Source organism: Danio rerio, chromosome 12 (assembly GCF_049306965.1).
Source record: "Danio rerio strain Tuebingen ecotype United States chromosome 12, GRCz12tu, whole genome shotgun sequence".
NCBI classification, from domain to species: Eukaryota; Metazoa; Chordata; class Actinopteri; order Cypriniformes; family Danionidae; genus Danio; species Danio rerio.
In genome coordinates this window covers 3,373,317-3,392,500 of record NC_133187.1, presented here as the reverse complement: position 1 = coordinate 3,392,500, position 19,184 = coordinate 3,373,317, and the positions used below count along the sequence as shown (strand labels likewise).

At 32.5% G+C, this 19,184-nt stretch overlaps 2 protein-coding genes across 14 annotated transcripts in view; one reads left to right on the top strand and one right to left on the bottom strand.

Annotated features, from left to right (window-relative positions):
* lrrc45 (leucine rich repeat containing 45) overlaps window positions 1-9,920 on the bottom strand; it is a 27,474-nt gene extending 17,554 nt beyond the window's left edge. For 2 of the 5 annotated variants that reach the window (XM_002663878.7, XM_068224690.2), the window contains exons 1-9: window positions 9,840-9,920; window positions 6,931-7,195; window positions 6,260-6,321; window positions 6,090-6,160; window positions 3,490-3,668; window positions 3,248-3,376; window positions 1,347-1,459; window positions 1,217-1,275; window positions 50-127 (exon numbers count right to left, since the gene is read on the bottom strand). In XM_002663878.7, coding sequence (XP_002663924.2) covers window positions 50-127; window positions 1,217-1,275; window positions 1,347-1,459; window positions 3,248-3,376; window positions 3,490-3,668; window positions 6,090-6,160; window positions 6,260-6,321; window positions 6,931-7,162 — 923 coding nt within the window. In that variant the 5' untranslated portion in view covers window positions 7,163-7,195; window positions 9,840-9,920. Of the gene's footprint in view, window positions 1-49; window positions 128-1,216; window positions 1,276-1,346; window positions 1,460-3,247; window positions 3,377-3,489; window positions 3,669-6,089; window positions 6,161-6,259; window positions 6,322-6,930; window positions 7,214-9,569 lie in introns of all 5 variants that reach the window. The other 3 variants (XM_073918023.1, XM_073918022.1, XM_073918024.1) reach the window with 3 other exon arrangements.
* Window positions 9,906-19,184, top strand: part of LOC103911894 (cilia- and flagella-associated protein 337) — a 39,165-nt gene continuing 29,886 nt past the window's right edge. For 2 of the 9 annotated variants that reach the window (XM_073918020.1, XM_073918016.1), the window contains exons 1-9: window positions 10,353-10,568; window positions 10,917-10,994; window positions 13,761-13,983; window positions 14,090-14,236; window positions 14,388-14,510; window positions 17,321-17,492; window positions 17,570-17,616; window positions 17,710-17,847; window positions 18,872-19,060. In XM_073918020.1, the coding sequence (XP_073774121.1) occupies window positions 10,924-10,994; window positions 13,761-13,983; window positions 14,090-14,236; window positions 14,388-14,510; window positions 17,321-17,492; window positions 17,570-17,616; window positions 17,710-17,847; window positions 18,872-19,060 (1,110 nt within the window). In that variant the 5' untranslated portion in view covers window positions 10,353-10,568; window positions 10,917-10,923. Of the gene's footprint in view, window positions 10,718-10,916; window positions 10,995-13,760; window positions 13,984-14,089; window positions 14,237-14,387; window positions 14,511-17,320; window positions 17,493-17,569; window positions 17,617-17,709; window positions 17,848-18,871; window positions 19,061-19,184 lie in introns of all 9 variants that reach the window. The other 7 variants (XM_073918013.1, XM_073918018.1, XM_073918014.1 and 4 more) reach the window with 7 other exon arrangements.

Sequence of the window (19,184 nt, the reverse complement as noted above, 5' to 3'; positions counted from 1 at the left end):
AACAAGTTCATGTTTCCAGGACAGCCATGCGATTTTAAAGTTTACTTACTTGGCTGTGAGAGAATTGACCGATGATTTCTGCTCATTCAGCGCCTCCTGCAACTGCCCCAGACGTATGGAGGAATTTCTACAAGAGATTTTAGTCATGATATTTAGTCATTTCATCATTGTTGCAACCTTCTGTTGAACATGAAAAAAGAAGATATTTTGAAGAATGTTAAGATATTTTGAAGAATCACCTTGTTTGTTGGGTTTTGCTTATTGTTATGGTTAGTGTATTTATTTTATTTTACATTATTACAAATTCTTTATTTTGTATTATAACAGAATCGTTATTTATTTTGTAATATTACTCTATTTTTTGTGGCATTGGCTGATTCACAGCATGACAAAGTGTAAAATTTCTGATTTCCAGTATATTTGGGAAGTCTGTGATGACCAAACTTAAAGCAAAATCAAGCCAGTGCCAAAAAAAAAATTGAGAAACTTGTAAAAAATAAAATAAAATAAAATGAGAAAATGTAAAAATAAAAAAATACTAAAATGAAATAAAACAAAATCATAAAAAATAAATAAAATAACAAAATAAAATAATAAAAAATAAATAAAATAAAAAACAAGTAAAAAAATAAAATAAAATAAATAATTAAAATGAATTAAGAAAATATCATAATTTTAAAAAAATTAAATAAAATAATAAAATTAAGAATAAGATAATATAAAATAAAACAAAACAAAATAATAAAACAAATTCTGACTTAAAGTTACTTTTATTTAACCAGCAAGTTTTTTTACGGACCAGAAATGGCACAGTCTTCTCCCAAAATATAACAAGACGATGTACAAGAGGAGTCATTGTGGAAAAAAATATTTTTATTCAGCTTTTATTTACATAAAAAAAAAAAAAAACGTTATGTTAGAATTAGCCAGGAGTATGAAGAATTCTTGAATGAATATTGCTTGACTGTATATATATTAAAAAAAGGTTTATAACAATATACTTTTATAAATGCAAGGTAAAATATTAAATTACAAGCAAAAATCTCTGATATTCCACTACTTGAACAAAAAATAATAATAAATAAAATCAGTGACTCTTAATGTCTGGAACAAAAATGTAAAAATTCCATGATATTCCAGCAATTCATGACTTGTTCAGTAAATGCTGCTTAAGTTGTCAGTTTTGGGTGAACTATCCTTTAAAAGTGACACTAACCTGCTGCTTCTGCCCATCTCGCCTTTCTGTCTGTCAATGGTCTCCATCAGACTGAGATACTTCATATGGAGAGAATGAATGTTAGCAGTCAATCCACACAGTGTAAGTGAATTATCCCAGAAATCCTCACCTGTCGGCTTTTCTCATCCTTTAATAGCTGGATCTCTTTGCTGAGCACTTGAGTCCTGCTTTTGCTCTCTTGAAGTGTGGACTGCCTGTCGACGTTGTGATTCATGGACTGTTCTGGAAAAGTAACACACATTCATATATATGAGAGAATTTGTGTTAAATGGATAGTTCACCCAAAAATGTAAGTTTAACCACTAATTACCCATTTACTCGTACACATTTGTACTGTAAATGTTCTGGGGGTTTTTTATAGTGCATGACATAAAAATTAATGAAATATGGCAATTTACTATAAAAACATTTGATTTTACAAATTTCTTTGAGAAACTATATTTATAAGTTCAATTCCAGCAACCACAGCTGCCGTTTTAACCATAAATTGTATGGGTTTTTTTTTACAGTATATGACATAAACATTTCTGAAGTACTGTAATTTAGCATAAAATTTAAACATTTCTAAATTTGACCGTAAATTTGACAAATTTCTTTGAGAAACCGTATTTTTATCAGTTAAAATCTGGCAACCACATATGCTATTTTAACCATACTTTTTCACAATTTTTTTTTACAATGTATGACATAAAATGTATAAATACGATAATTTACTGTAAAATTTAAACATTTCTAAATTGTACTGTAAATTTGACAAATTTCTTTGAGGAACCATATTTTTAACAGTCAACTTCTGGCAATCAAAAGGCTATTTTTGACTGTAAATGTTACAGATTTATGACAAAAATGAATGAAATACTGTAATTTACTATAACTTTTAAAACATTTCTGAATTTTACCATAAATTTGACAATTTTCTTTTGTTACTGTATTTTTAACGATTAAATTCCGGCAAACGTGGCTGGCATTTTTTACCATCAATTTTCTTTTTTCTTTTTTAAAGTATATGACATAAACATCTATGAAATACAGTAATTTACTAAAAAAAATTTACATTTGTAAATTTTACCATAAATTTGACAAATTTCTTTGAGAAACCATATTTTTAACGATTAAATTCTGGTAACCACAGATGCCATTTTTACCATAAATTTAATGTTTTGTTTTTTACAGTGTATGAATGAAGTGTAAAAATAGATGAAATACAGTAATTTACAGTAGAGTTGAAAAGTTTGGGAATTTGACAAATGTCTTTGAGAAACAGTATTTTTAAGTTAAATTTCGGCAACCACAGAGCCATTTTTTACCATAAATGTTATGTTTTTTTTTACAGTGTATGACAAAAGCATTAATTAAATATGGTAATTTACCGTAAAATTTAAACATTTAAACAATTTATTTTGCTTTAAATTTGACCAGATTTTTTTTTACAGTGTAACATTAGGAATCTTGTATTACAAAACAACTGTTTTAATGTATGATAATTGACTGGGGAAAGACGGTGATTACTACTATTTTACCCTACTGAACTGCTGTGCCTCGCTTTAAATATACAGTTGAAGTCAGTTATACAGTTATTTGCCCTCCTGTGAATTTTATTTATTTTTTTAAATATTTCCCAAATGATGTTTAACAGAGCAAGTTATTTTTTAAAAGCATTTTAAGGTCAATATCATAAGCCTCATAAGCAATATTTGGTTTCAGTTGTCTACAAAGCAAACCACTGTTATACAATGACTTGCCTAATTACTCTAGTTAAAAGTCACTTTAAGCTGAATTCTAGTATCTTGAAAAATATCTAGTCAAATATTATTCATTATGGCAAAGATAAAATAAATCAGTTATTAGAAATGAGTTATTAAAGCTATTATGTGTAGAAATGTTGAAGAAATCTGCTCTAAGTTAAACAGAAATTGGGGAAAGAAATAAACAGAGGGGCTAATAATTCAGAAGGGATAATAATTCTGACTTCAACTGCATATAACAGCTGAAGCTGGGACTCGTCCTCACCGATGGCTCTGAGTGTGTCACTGGGAATGTTGTTTCCAGCCAGCTCCAGTTTGGTGAGTGTGCGGTTCTGCTGCATCGCCTCCAGCAGAGATCGACCGCCCAGCAGACCCATGTTGTTCCACCGGAGATCTGCACACAAACACATCAGAATCTTCTTGCTCTGGACTTTGAACAATCATTTATCTGAAACCCCCAGTGTCGTTATTGGCAGCTAATTAAAAAGTGTGGAAGTAGCTCCTCACCCAGCTCTTGCAGATTTGAGTTCCTCTTGAGCGCTACGCAGAGCTCTGCTGCCCCCTGGTGGTTGATTTGATTATTGCGCAGGTCAAGCTGGGTGAGAGAGGTGCTGGAGGCCAGACCTTCACAAAATACAGCAAATCCTTCCTCCCACATTCCCAGAGCATTCCACTCCAGCACCAGCCTCCAAACACAACAGAAACAATCGTCTGAAATCTGCAGTTAATCACGAAAGACCTTGGAAACTCAATTGATTTGGCAAACAGACGACATAAAACAATTTAGACGGTTTACTCATTTATTTATAAGTCAAAAGATTACCCGTGATTAAATCGCATCCAAAATAAAACCTTGTATTCACATAATGAATTATAGCCCTCCTGTTAAATTTGATGTTTTTTTTCCTTCCCTAATTTCTGTGAAAACTTTTCAGCCCGCGACCCCCAAAATTACAATGCTAGTAACTCACGACCCTCAATATTCTCTAAGGTGGTTATAAATATATAAACCTTAAACACCTGCACACACATACCAATAGGCCCAAGTTAATTCATCATTTAATTTTAAAGAACGCCAACCGGAGACCATCCTCCATGTTCAGTTGTGGCTTGTATTTCTTTTTAATGTACGCGAGCGCCATAAAGGTGTCAGAAAGTTTAACCTGGTGCCATAAAATCAATGTGCTTTGTCTTCAATATAACATAATCCCCGTCATACCGCAATAGTATTTTTTTTTCAATATTCCCGTAGGCGCATGACTCAATAAATCTATATTTCTGAGAAAAGTTTGCTTAGGCGAATGAAGCGAACAGGAGGTAGCGGGAACTACAATTCCCATCAGCCTAGGCGTGGCCATCATCCTTTGCGGTCTGTTGTCGCTACAGATCCAGTAATGTGGAAATGGAGTGTGCTGCTAGTAGCGGGGAAGAAAAAGAGCTGGAAATGATGGAACCTAAAGCGGGTTTTAAATCGGATGTGTGGAAGCATTTCGGTTTCTTTCTAAAAAGATACGAAAAAGGAGAAAAGGTGACAGACAAAGAAAAAAAAAGTATGCAGGCACTGCCAGACTGTGTGAAATATAAGTCGGGGAATACGACTAAAAACAGTCATGGGGACTGCAGAACACAGCACACTTGTTAGATTGATGCAGACATTGACTTGTACCGCAAAGAGACCTCTATCTCACTCATGGTTTGTCCTCTCAAGTGGTGGAAAGACAATGCACAACGTTACCCACTGCTGTCAACCTTGGCTAAATCATATCTCTCTGTCCCAGAAACCTTAGTCCCAAATGAGAGGGTTTTTTTTTTTTTTTTGTTGCAGGGGACATGCCCAGAGATCCCAGCTTTTAGATTATAGTTATATGATAATTTTCCTCAAAAAAACCCATCTCTATCTAAGTGAGTGAGAGATTAAATGTTGAATGTGATGAGTTTTCAACAATAATAAATTGAAACTTTATTTTTATTAGATGGTTTAATAGTTTTTTGTTATTAAAATTGAAAAATTGAAGTTCCTGTTTTGAAACTTACAGATAGATGGCTAATTTGTATGTCATTGATATGTTCAGTGCTAAGGTAAATAAACACTTTTGGCACTTTTTTCGAGTCTTTTAATTAGTTTTGTTTTTCCTGTAAATTATTCAATAAACACCGTACCGTGCCATTCATACCGAGGTATTATCGTACCGTGAAATTCTGATACCGTTACATCCCTAATATCTACTATTTTTTTCTTCTGTAAAATATGGTAATTATAATAGTTTAATAAAACTGCTTTAATTCTAGCAGAAATAAAACAAATAAGACTTTCTCCAGAAGAAAAAATATTATCAGACATGCTGTGAAAAAGTCCTTAATCTGTTAGATATCACTTAAGAGATATTTGAAAATGAATATTGTATAGGAGGACTTATAATTTTGCCATAATCTGTATTTGTGTGTGTGTGTGTGTGTGTGTGTGTGTGTGTGTGTGTGTGTGTGTGTGTGTATGTGTGTGTGTGTAATTGCATTTACTCTTTTTATAACTTACTTCATTATCAATTTGTAAATCTATAATATAACTATTTTTTAATTTCCCAAATAACATACTGTAACCTTTGTTTTACTTATATTTAATGACAATTTGTTTACGTCAAACCACAATTTCAATTTATTAATTTCTGTTTTAATCAACTCCATAAGTTTTGGTAAATTATGCCCAGAACAAAAAAATGCTTGTATCATCTGCAAATAAAATAAACTTAAACAACTCTGAAATCTTACACATGTAAATTATAAACAATATTGGACCTAAAACTGATCCTTGTGGTATGCCACACTTTACATTCAGATATGAGGATTTATGGTTGCCATATTTACAATATTTTGGAGCAGTAAACATCTCATAATAATGTGCTAAATAATTCAAATAAATCATTGCCTTTTGCTCTTCTTTTAAAAACACAGATTTCTTTACAGTTTAAGACGGCATCTTTGGATAGCTTTTCTGGGAGGGGGGTTTAAAAACCTTAAATTTGCACTTTCTATTTTTTTTCCAAATGTTAGTCATGTAATAATTGCCAAAAACATCAACAGTAGTTCTACCAAATTTCATATTCACTCACCTGCGCAGCACCTTATTCCTCACTAATAACTGTCCCAAAGCTTCAGCTCCCGTTCCTCTCATATTGTTGCCCTGAAGAAAAAAATAAATAAATCAAAGCTAAAAAAAGAAAAGAAAAGAACAGGATACAGTATGCATATATTAATGTACAGTATGTCATTTGAAACTGACCTTTAGATCCAAAACTTTCACTGTGGTGTTGGAGCAAAGGCCATTCAGTAGCATTTTAACACCTGTAGATGCAGAAACAGTGAGCACTTATAAATGTTAACCAAACAAAAGTACTTGCAGGAAAAACTGCAAAAAAGTAACAAAAGTAAAAAAACAGAAGACTGAAACAGCTTTTTTCTTACCAAAACATGAACAAAAAAAAAATTACACCAAGCATGAAAACACAAAATATGGGTTTGGGCACGCCTGGTCTAAAGCAATGTGGCATGCAATTATCATTGTAGTCATTCATTCATTTTCCTTCGGCTTAGTCCCAGATTTTTCAGGGGTCGCCACAGCGGAATGAACTGCCAACTATTCCGGCATTTTTTTTACCCTTCCAAACACAAGCTTGTACTGGGAAACACCCATACCCACTCATTCAGACACACACTCATACACTAGGGCCAATTTTGTTAACCCAATTCACATGAACCGCATGTGTTTGGACTGTGGGGGAAACCCGAGCACCAACATGAGGACCACATGCAAACACAGAAATGCCAACTGGTCCAGCCGGGACTCAAACCACCTTCTTGCTGTGAGGCGATAGTGCTGAGCCACCATGTCACCCCATTGTAATAAGTATGCCCTAAAACAAAAGATCGATGTTACACAGCACTAGAACCTACCTTCCTCACTGAGCATGCAGTCGCTGAGGATGATCTCAGTGAAGACGGTGTCGTTCTGCAGGACTCTGGCCAGCACGCTGCATGTGTCCACAGTGATGCTCTGACCCCTCAGATCCAGCCGACTGCTGCCTGTCACTGTCCTGGTGTCGTGCAGCTGAGCCAGCACTGATTCCTGAGTGTCGACTCCTCCCTCCTTACACAGCCGCAGGTACGACCTCCTGAAGTCCTCCATCCCACCTGCAGCTTCTACACAAGCACTAAATATCTGGGTAAAAAACAAAAACTTTTTTCCCTTTTGAGCACAATATATTTGATTTTGATTTGATTTATTTATTTTCGAACAAAACTATCATACATAAAATGTCATTAACAAAAAAAATACATTTTAACATGGTCGAAAATGGAGCGGGATGAAGCACAAGCTTATTCTCCCACCCCATTACCACATACATCATTCATTTATTACTTAAACTTATTTATTCTTTTACTTATCTCTTCTTTTTACATGAGACATATTTGATCCTTTTGGCATCTTAGACAAATTATATGTTTGGTTCCATTTGTACCTTTTCATTTTGAAACATAGACCCAAATAAAAATAAAAATAAAATACATAGTACTGCAAATAGAGAAAAAGAAAAACAACAACAACAACAACAACATACAGTTGTACTGCAAATAGAGGAAAAGAAAAACAACAACAACAACAACAACATACAGTAGTACTGCTATTTAGCCATTAATTAAATTTTCATCAAACCTTTCTCTTTTTATCCTTTTTCAGTCACCTTCATCATTATATTCCTTTATTAAAATATATTTATACAGTTTTTTTTTAAATTGATTAATACCCTGACATTGTTTTAGAGTCTGATCTAGACTTGCCCATAGTTTCACACCACATACAGACATACACACATTTTTAAAGTTGTTTTTTTATTTTTTGTTTTTTATTTCAACCTCCTAAAATTTAGTTCCTCTCTTAGATTATACCCCCCTAGTCGTTCTTCAAAAAACTTTTGCATACATTTCGGAAGTAGTTTATTCCTAGCTTTAAACATAAATTGTGCTGTTTTAAACTTAACCAAATCATTGAACTTAAGTATCTTTAATTTTAAAAAATAAAGGATTTGTATGCTCTAAATACCCGACATGTTCTAGTAATCGAATGAGTTTTGTCTGCGTTGTACAAATGGATCGTAAATTAGATTTATATGTATTCCCCCAAATTTCAACACAATAACTCATGTATGGCAACATAAGTGTGTTTTATAATATATACATTAATTTATTTTCCTGGATAAATCTTGCTTTATACACTATTGCTACAGTTTTGACTAATTTTGATATCAGATTATTTATTTGTGGTTTCCAACTGATTTTATAATCCAATACAACACCAAGAAACTTAATTGCATTTACTCTTTTTATAACTTCATTATCAATTTGTAAATCTATAATATTACTACTTTTTAAATTTCCCAAATAACATACTGTAACCTTTGTTTTACTTATATTTAATGACAATTTGTTTACGTCAAACCACAATTTCAATTTATTAATTTCTGTTTTAATCAACTCCATAAGTTTTGGTAAATTATGCCCAGAACAAATAAAAAATGCTTGTATCATCTGCAAATAAAATAAACAACTCTGATATCTTACACATGTAAATTATAAACAATATTGCACCTAAAACTGATCCTTGTGGATAGAGGTTAAGTTGGTTTTATATTCACACATTCGTTCATTTAGCAGTCTATATATTGTTTACCATATTACTTTGAACATTCGATCGGAATCAGCACGCAAGTGTGACTTGAAAACAACATTAACACTGTTTATTTGACTGTGAACAATGTTGTACTTTGATAGTCATTTGCTGCTTATATGATTTCACTTTTTAGAATTTGCAATGAATACTTTTCTGAAATTATATTATTAAGAGGGATGTCTGAATATCCGAATATAAAACCAACTTTACCTCTATTCCTTGTGGTATGCCACACTTTACATTCAGATATGAGGATTAATGGTTGCCATATTTAAAATATTTTGGAGCAGTAAACATGTCATAATAATGTGCTAAATAATTCAAATAAATCATTGCCTTTTGCTCTTCTTTTAAAAACACAGATTTCTTTACAGTTTAAAACGGCATCTTTGGATAGCTTTTCTGCGGGAGAAACTGTTGTAAAAAAAAAACATAAATAAAAAATCGTACACATACCATAGGAACGGTATAGCAGAAAATGTTGGCGGTTTTAAAACCTTGACTTTTCCAAACCACGGTATACCTTGAAAACGGTTATCGTCCCATGTCTACTTGTAACACCTGCTCTCTACTTTGTTTACCATGGTACTTTGAATATTCGGTCTGAAAATACATGCAAGCAGGCTAGGACTTAAAAACAACATTATTATTTACACAATTTGTTTGTGTATTATTTACAGTAATAACACAATTTATATGACTGTGAACAATGTTGGACTTTGATAAGTCATTTGTTGCTAATATGATTTCAGTATTTAGTATTTGCAAAGAATACTTTTCTGCAATTATATTAAGGAGAAAGTCTAAATGTGTAAATATAAAACCAACTTAACCACAATATATAATAGAACTATCAAATTTGTACCTTATTCATTGTCCTCTTTATAGCATATTGAGTCAAGATGAGGCATCAACTACTAGGCTACTATAGTATTCACACAGAATACATGATTATTAAACAAAAATAGGAATGAATGTATATTAGTAATGTGCCTCATTTGTGGTCAGAATGTTAACGTTAAATGAATAAAGCAAACTGACGTTTTTTTTTTGCATAGTTAAAATCGAGTCAGTGCACACAGTTAATTTAGCACTCGGCTTACTTTAAATAACGACTGATAAAATGATAACTAACCTTAGGTTCAGCCGTTAAAATGCATTATTCTGTCCAGGTTTGTGACAGAACGGTCCTGTCTTTATTATTGTTTCGAATGACAGTTTAAAGTATCCAGGAAGTGAAATGACTTCCGGTTGGAAAAAGCAGAACTATGGGATATGTAGTTTTATGACGCATATGCAACGTGAAAAATATACTTTGTTTAATATACAAATAATAATTTTAATAATTGTTTATTTACATTTATTTTATTCGGATTGTATTACATACATTGTGTGATTTTAGTAAGTGTTTTTAAAGCCATTTTAAATAGGTCTAACTAACGTTATCGCAAAAAAGCTAACAATAGCGTGAATCAACGTGATTTTATTTTTTTTATTTTTTTCAAATCAGTTTCAGTCCCAAAAACACTTTTTGTTTGTCTAAATCACTATATTTCGGACAGAAGTTCATGAACAGCGCTCAGCCAATCAAATTCGAGAGCACGAGCTACTGTAAATATGATGAGCCCCGACTTTCTGTCAAGGTAACAAAGCAACAACGGTTTGTGTCTTTCACTATTGTGTATTTATTTCACACAACAGCATTTATAAACTGTGTATCGAGTGTTTACATTAACGTAAACAATTTTGTTTGTTTTTTTTAATGTATGTGTCAAACCTTTATCGACAGTTAACGACAGTTGTTTATCAGTGTATGATTTCAGATTGGGTATTTTCCCTTATAACGTACGTCCTCCTACAAACTGTAAACGAAAACGTTTTATTACCTTATAATAAGAAATATTTTAACAATTAATGATGAACAGAATGAACTTATGATAACAAACAGATAAACATTGTTGATGAAAATGTGTTCAGTAACGTATTAAGTAAGCAACCCTTCGGTATTCTGTTGTAAGATATTGTCTTGGTAACTAATAGAGGATTAATCTATAACTGAGCATCTGTCTGCTGCTTTTAAACTGTGGGAGGCTGGAGGAAGATCAACACACTGAGCAAAATATAAGACAAATATTTTTGGCCAAGCTTTTTTGTTTTCTTTTTAGAAGATCTTTACCTGCTCTGCTCTAAACATTATTATTGTTATTATTAGGTAGGCTATGGACAATCAGAAACGACATAAGGACCTATGGAAGGTCTATAAGGAGGAAAAACCTAGCAGTACTCATCAGTAAGTCTATCTATCTATCTATCTATCTATCTATCTATCTATCTATCTATCTATCTATCTGTCTGTCTGTCTGTCTGTCTGTCTGTCTGTCTGTCTGTCTGTCTGTCTGTCTGTCTGTCTGTCTGTCTGTCTGTCTGTCTGTCTATCTATCTATCTATCTACTCACACACAGTCCACAGATGGGTATATACTGTATACATCTGCAGACTAAAATAACTTATGTTTTAATGGCTTTTCTCTGAAATACACAAAAAAAAATCTTGTCAAATTTGTCTTTTTTTTAAATCTCAATAACGACCTGACTTGCAAAAATTCTGGACGGCTGATATAGATGCTACAATAATACATACAGAATCATTTAGCAATACTTTTGTCAAAACTAAGGCATAATGCACGTTTATATGCTGCTACTTTGTATGTGCCTGCTGTGATTAATGTAATGTTCAGTTAAATATAACAAGTTTACCTTTTAAAGCTTGTTGTCAGATACTCATGGCAACAAAAGAATGCTTCAGTGGTTAATTATAAAAGCTTAATTGCTAGAGAATTTCATTGAAATTGCTGCACAGTTGAATGAATGACACTGTCTATTAAATACTGTTACAAGAACAGGTTTGTTAATTTTATATATATATATATATATATATATATATATATATATATATATATATATATATATATATATATATATATATATATATATATATAGTTGAAATCAGAATTATTAGCCCCCTTTTAAATTTATTTTTGCTTTTTTTTTTATATTTCCCAAATGGTGTTTAACAGAGCAAGGAAATTTTCACAGTATGTCTGATAATATTTTTTCTTCCAGAGAAAGTCTAATTTGTTTTATTTCGGCTAGAATAAAAGCAGTTTTACATTTTTTTAAATCCACTTTAAGGTCAAATTATTAGCCCCTTCAAGCTATTTTTTTCTGATAGTCTACAAAACAAACCATCGCCTAATTACCTTAACCTGCTTAGTTAACCTAATTAACCTAGTTAAGCCTTTAAATGTCACTTTAAGCTGTATAGAAGTGTCTTGAAAAATATCTAGTCTAATATTATTTACTGTCATCGTGGCAAAGATAAAATAAATCAGTTATTAGAAATTAGTTAGTAAAACTATTGTGTTTAGAAATGTGTTGAAAAAATCTGCTCTCCGTTAAACAGAAATTGGGGGAAAAATAGTAATTTAAGGGGCTAATAATTCTGACTTCGACTGTATATATTATATGTTTAAATAAATTGTATTTTTTATTGGTTATTTTGACCAATTGACATTTTCTGAAATAAGGGGGAAAAAAGAAAAAATATAGAAAGACATAGAAAGAAATGCTCTAAATTACAACATTTTTGTTTAAAATTTAGAAGAAATGTGATCAGACCTTTATTGAATAAAATAAATATTAAGTTTTACTCAAAACCATACAGAATAATTCCAGTGAACTTTTTCCAGCGCAAATTTTTTTAAGTGCTTTATTAATTTTACCATAGCAATATATAGATGTATGCATATTTGAGTGTGTGTGTGTGTGTGTGTGTGTGTGTGTGTAATTTCAAGAATCTATTTTTCTACTTTTTTAAATCTATTTTTAAGACGTTAATAGTATGAATGTAGCTTTTTTTATTAAGTTACCCATGAATCATGACAATATTATTTAAAAAATAGCATTTAACAGGATGCATGTACTGTCAGTTTGACTTCAAAATGAAAATAAATAGATTTTTTAGTATATTAGTAAAAAAAAAAATTAATTAAATTCTATTTGAATTTTTTTATACTTTATTAAAAAGTATTTTTTTTCCTTGTCCAAAACCTTATCAGAGCAAATACTATTTTTAGGTCATTACCTACTGTGGAGAACCATTGCATTGCATATTTTCCTATCGGATAAAAAGTTTATCCTACTCAGTTGTGCGTTTTAAAAATGAACATGCATCATGTCGTTTCCATTAAACATTTTTTATGCAATATTCCACAATATACCTAAAATATAGGTGGGTGGAAACAGCTAGGGATACAGATGCAGAAATTAACTGCAGTTGGAGTTTTTTCCACAGGGTGTCACTGCCTATCTTTCACACAAGTAACACACACACACACATACACACACACTTTCTCTCACTTGCACTATTTATTGTAATATATACTTATACTGTCTCTCTCTTTTCCTCATTTTAATACCACCTTATTTATGGCAAGTCAAAACTGTCAAAAATTGGTAATTATGGCATAAACTGTTACAATTATTAGAGAAAAACATACAAAATCATGTGATAAAAAATCATAATTCACAAAAAAATGCCATAATTATGTAAAAAGTGAACATTACAAGAAGGCATAATTTGGATTACTTATGGCAAGTCAAAACTGTCAAAAAATGATAATTATGACATTAAAAGTTACAATAATTAGACAAAAACATACAAAATTATGAAATTAAAAAATCATAATCGACAAAAAAACCCTGGCATAATTATGTAAAGAGTGAACATTACAAGAATACATAATTTGGACTTATTTATGGCAAGTTAAAACTGTCAAAAATGATAATAATGACATTAAAAGTTACAATAATTAGACAAATATGCAAAATCATGAGATTAAAAAGCATAATAGACAAAAATATAATTATAAAATATATATATAAAGTATAATTATGTCATAATTGTGTAAAAAGTGAAAATTGCTAGAAGTGATGGCAAGTCAAAACTTGTTTATTTCACGCCATATTCCCGCTCATATTTCCTCTCTGCTGTCTAGTTTTTCTGGCCGGAGTGTTCGTCTGTTGGAGTCTCTGCAGTCGAATCATCTGAGGCTCTTTATGGAGTCCTTCTTCAGGCAAAGATCTGATCCCAGCAGAAGAGTCCGAGCGTCTGAGCGAGTCTCAGCTAACTCCATGAGCTTTGAGGATTTCTTTTGCTGTCTGGAAGAAGCGACAGGCCAAGACTACCAGAGAAGTGACGTGGAGGATTTTTTCAATGAGGCCAGTTGCCTTTACTCTATATATTCATTCATTCCTAGACCATCAGGGAAGGGCTATGCCTATATATGACCAGAGAAAACATTTCTTCCATTTATTTTTTGTACAGATGAGCATCTCTTGTGATGGCCGTGTCGAATGGCAAACCTTCCAGACCTTCATGCTGCAGCATTATAAGCACATCACACAGTCGATGCAGCCCTGTCAGAATCTACCCATCTCACATCCTTTAATACGCAAGTGTACCTATAACAAGGTGATGGCTAACATCTTTTCATTTACTTCTTAGCCTTGTGTTCATCTTATGAAGCCACCACACTGTCATTACGCATTTTTAAAAATTAAATATAATTTTTTCACTCCTATTCTACTACTCAAATGATGAAATTGCTCATTTATCACATCAGCAAGAAGCTATTGTGCGTGTGTTGGCATTGACTCGGTCTCCACCAATGCGGTACGTCAGTGTCAGCAAGAGAGGAACTCTCATCGCCTGGAACCGTCATCTGAACCACTTAAAGCCACTGGAGGTCACATGTTAACATTTGATTCACATAACTATGATCATATTGGTAACACGTTAGCTTGAGGATCAATTCTCAATATTACCAGGTTGAATATTAGCATGCATATTAGACACATATTCAATAATTAGCATGCACAATGTTAAAGCACAAGCTCAATCTGGATAAGTACCCCTCTCTACATTTATGGAGAGCGCGAATTATGTAGCCAGAGGTACCGCTTAAATCTGTACTGATGGCTTTTCCGGTGTTGCCAGTGTGTCCAGTGGCTCGCCGTGTACTGTATATGACAGACTTTTTTACTCATTTGTACCTAAATGGTTCATATTGTTAGCTTAAATTAGTACCTAAAATTATCTAGAGGTACATGTTTGTACCTAAAGAATCCATATTAGTACCTAAAATAGTCAAGAGGTACACATTTGTACCTAAAGGATCCATATTGGCACCTCAAATGTACATATTAGTATCTAAAATTGTCAAGAGGTACACATTACACAAATGATTTTACAGTTTTTCTCAGTCGCCTTGGTGCGTTTCTCACAACACTAGTGCATTTTTGCACAACATTTGATGCATTTCTCAATACAATTAGTACAAACTGCAAAACCTAGCTGATAACCTGCAAAAGCCTGTCACATGCTCAAAATGGATAGCTCATTTCTCAAAAGCAAGTATTCATGTCAATCAAAGTGTCAGTGTCATCAAAATGAAAAGTCCTGACACCATTGTTTATAAACAAGATAGTCAAATGGCTTTGTCATGTTTTCATTATGACAGTTTACTCTCTACATTTTTTCAATGCAAAAAAGTCTGATTTTGGTGACACTTCCTGAAAATGCTCAAGACTATTTGCACAGCTATTTGAAAACTACAGTAAAGTTAGACATCACCGCATTGAGTGAGGTATCTGAGTACAAGACAATGAATATGTATGTTTCACATTTTTACTCTATTTGCTTTTTGCAATTCTAATTTATTCCCAGCATTGTGCAAAAGAATAAACTCACCCTTATTTACAACAAACATAAACTCCCTTTAGGTAGAGCTGTGCACAACTGTACACAATATTGCAGTACAAATTGGAACCAAAGGCTGATTTATACTTCTGCGTCAAACGGCGGCGTATGCTACGGCGCTGACGCATAGCCCTTCGCCGTGGCCGGCGCTGACGTGCACCTCTCAAAAAATGTAACTACACGTCGCAACGACGCGTAGCGCAAGCTCTGTGATTGGTCGGCTTGGTAGCGCTGACGAGTCGGGGCGGGACTGAGAGCCGATGCCCAATGTAGCGATTGTTTTTAAGTGTGGAGTCCCGTGAAGGAGCTCCGGGTGGAAAGTTTTGTTTTGTGTTTACCTCATAGTTAAAGTTGTTGCACGTCCGCCGGTTCCTGCCTCAAAATGAGCGAGTTTGAGCCACTTGTACATCCCGGAAGTGTTCAGGAAAAGCAAAACAGCAGTGAAGAAACTCGACACTGAGGAACATTTACACCTCACTGCCAACCAGCGTCGGAAGTGTTAATGCAGACCAACAGAGACAGCGTGCAGAAGTATAAATGCACAGCCACGCGCGTTGCATGCGCCGTGAGTTACGCCGCTCACTTGACGCAGAAGTATAAATCAGGCTTAAGCCTGCAACATACACAGGTCTGTAAATCATTCATGAAATTGTTCAATTTTAAAGACATTTTCAGGAAAATAAATATTTAAATTTGTTTAAAAAATTTTGCTTGACAGATTTTGACAACTAGTTCAACATTTTAGTATGTTATGACTCAAATATTGAAATAAAGATTATTAGTTTTATATAGAATGACTATTCAGCATTCACACGTTTAGTTCATTTTGACTGACATGACATAAGCAGATGATAAAAACAGCAGAGAGTTGTATGAAAGCAATTGATGCATGTCCAAAAGCATTTGCAATTTGTTGAAAGGAATGAGAAACTGCTACTAGGATGTGCACAAATGACTTAATTGTTTTGAGAAATGCATCAACTGTTGTGCAAATGTAAATAGTGTAGTGAGAAATGCACCAAAGCGACTGAGAAAAACCAGCCTGATCTCACGAGAAAACGTAAGTATTTTACGTTTTGCCAGTTTAGTGGCTAATTCGTACGAATTCGTACAAGATCAGTCGTACGAAATGGTACAATTTTAAAAAGGAGGCTTGGCACCTGACCCCACCCCTAACCCCAACCGTCATTGGGGGATAAGCAAATCGTACTAAATTATACGAATTAGATCATACGAATTCATACGAATTAGCCACTAAATGAAAAAGTTACGAATTGCCGTGAGATTGTGTTGGAAAAACTGTAATTACCCAAATTGTCAAGAGGTGCCCATCTCTACCTAAAGGACACATATTAGTAGCTCAAATGTACATATATTAGTACCTAAAGTAGTCAAGAGTTTCACTTTTCTACTTTTTTGGTTCTAAAATGTTTTTTAAGGTACAAATATGGACCCTTTAAGTACAAATGTGTAACTTTTGAAAAGATGCTGCCTCTCATGTTATTATTTCTGAAAGAATGTCCTATAAATGTAAAAATAATTCTGTTCATTCTGTTTAATGAAACATCCCTTCATTGAAATGGCTGAACACCCATGCAAGCATAAAAAAATGCACACAAAAAAATGTAATTTGTGGGTGGTTTTGCTAAATACTGTATGGATTTTATTTAATGAATTTTCAGCTAATGTTTTCAATTTGCACAATTTGAAGTAACTACTGAGAATTGGTCCCCAAACTAAAGTGTAACCAAACTATTAGTGACTTAAGGGTCTAAAAGCTGTCCTCCATCCCTGCAGATGTGGGGTGAGGCCTTTAATAAAAGGCATCATCGTAAGCGGTTCCAGGGTTGGGTCACAGATGCTGTCTACATGGCAAACGTTCACAAGATAGCAGTGGCGACCCTGAACAGGGGCATCCATTTCTTTGACGTTACCACTGCATCTGGTTTCGAGCAGATTCATTTGTACGGTATGAGTCTGCAAAACTGTCGGATGTACTGTATTCTGTTTTTCTTTTCACATTTTCACCTTGTCGTGTTTTCTCAGGACTGACTCATTTCGCCAGTGCTCTGTGTTATTGGTATGAGACAGAGGTAGGTGCCTGGCATTTCATGTTTAACTGGAATTTATTTTAGAACTGGTTTGTTTATTTTGTCTTAGTTTACTGTGAGTCATGTTTGATTTAGGCGCCAGGAGAAAAGTGTGTGCTGATGTGGGGAGATGAGAAGGGCTCTGTGAATTTGCTGTGGTTTCTTCAGCCTTTCAAGGGGCTTTTTGCCATGCCTTTCACCATGCAAAGCGGCCCAGTCAAGATCTCTCTGCAAGTGAGTGAATGTGTGCGTCTTCATGTAAGGATTGTTCTTTTTTTAAAATTAAATTAAACTGTATTTTTATTCATTATTATTATTTTATTTTGTTTAATTTGTATTTATTTATAATTATTATTGTTTTATTATCTTTTCAAAATCTTTCATTTACTTTAATTTTTAATTTAAATTTATAACTTCTTCAAAATTTTTAATCTGTTTTTTATTTTTTATTTATTATTATTATTATTATTTTGTATTTATTTTAATAAAAATGTTTATTTTTTATTTTGTATTTGTTTATTATTATTATGATTTTGTTATTTTTAATTTATGTCATTAATTTTCTATAATCTTTATAATTATTTTTTGTTTTTATTTTGTATTATTTATTTATTATTATTATTATTATTTCATTTGTTTTTATTTATTTATTTAACTTTTTATTTATTTATTTTATTTTTATTTTATTTATTTACATTTTATTTCATTTTGAAAACAAAAACGGAAACAAATAAACTGTATAAAAAAGTACTGTATATACAAACAACACAAATAAGTTGCAACATAAAAGACACAACTAATAATCACACCAAATCTGAAGTAGCTCAATACAGTGATACAAGTGTATTAAGGTAAATTAAACCTGCATTGATTTTCTTCAGATTTTGTGATCTAATATGACACCATGATACTTAAATTTACATATACTCTTTCCATACTTTTATTTTCATTTGTTAAATAATTGCATTATTTCAAGAAATAATATATATATATATATATATATATATATATATATATATATATATATATATATATATATATATATATATATATATATGTATATATATATATATATATATATATATATGTGTATATATATGTGTATCATCATCAACAAATAAAATAAATTTTAATAAAAAATGATCTCTGATACTCTGCACAAATCATTAATATAAATGATAAAGAATTTTAAAGCTAAAACTGATCTCTGCAGTGATTTATCTAACTAAATATGTTTTAAAATGTATTTCATAAACAGGATATATACATGCACAGTGCACTGGCCTCCTATCAGCACATCCCAAAGATCCACAGCATGCTGATCAACAGAATCCTGTATGAGCCTCGTGATGACATCATCATTACATCATCAGACAGTTCAGCCAGCGCTGTCGTCATCATTGATGTCAATCAAAAGAGAGAGAAATATGTCTGGAGAATAGAGAAGGTGATGATATGCAATGTGTGCAGATATATCATGTTTTTCATCTGTGCTGTTGGACTGCAGCATTTTGCGTTATGCATTTGGACATAAATCACACATTTGGAGGACATTTCCACTGATTTTAAAG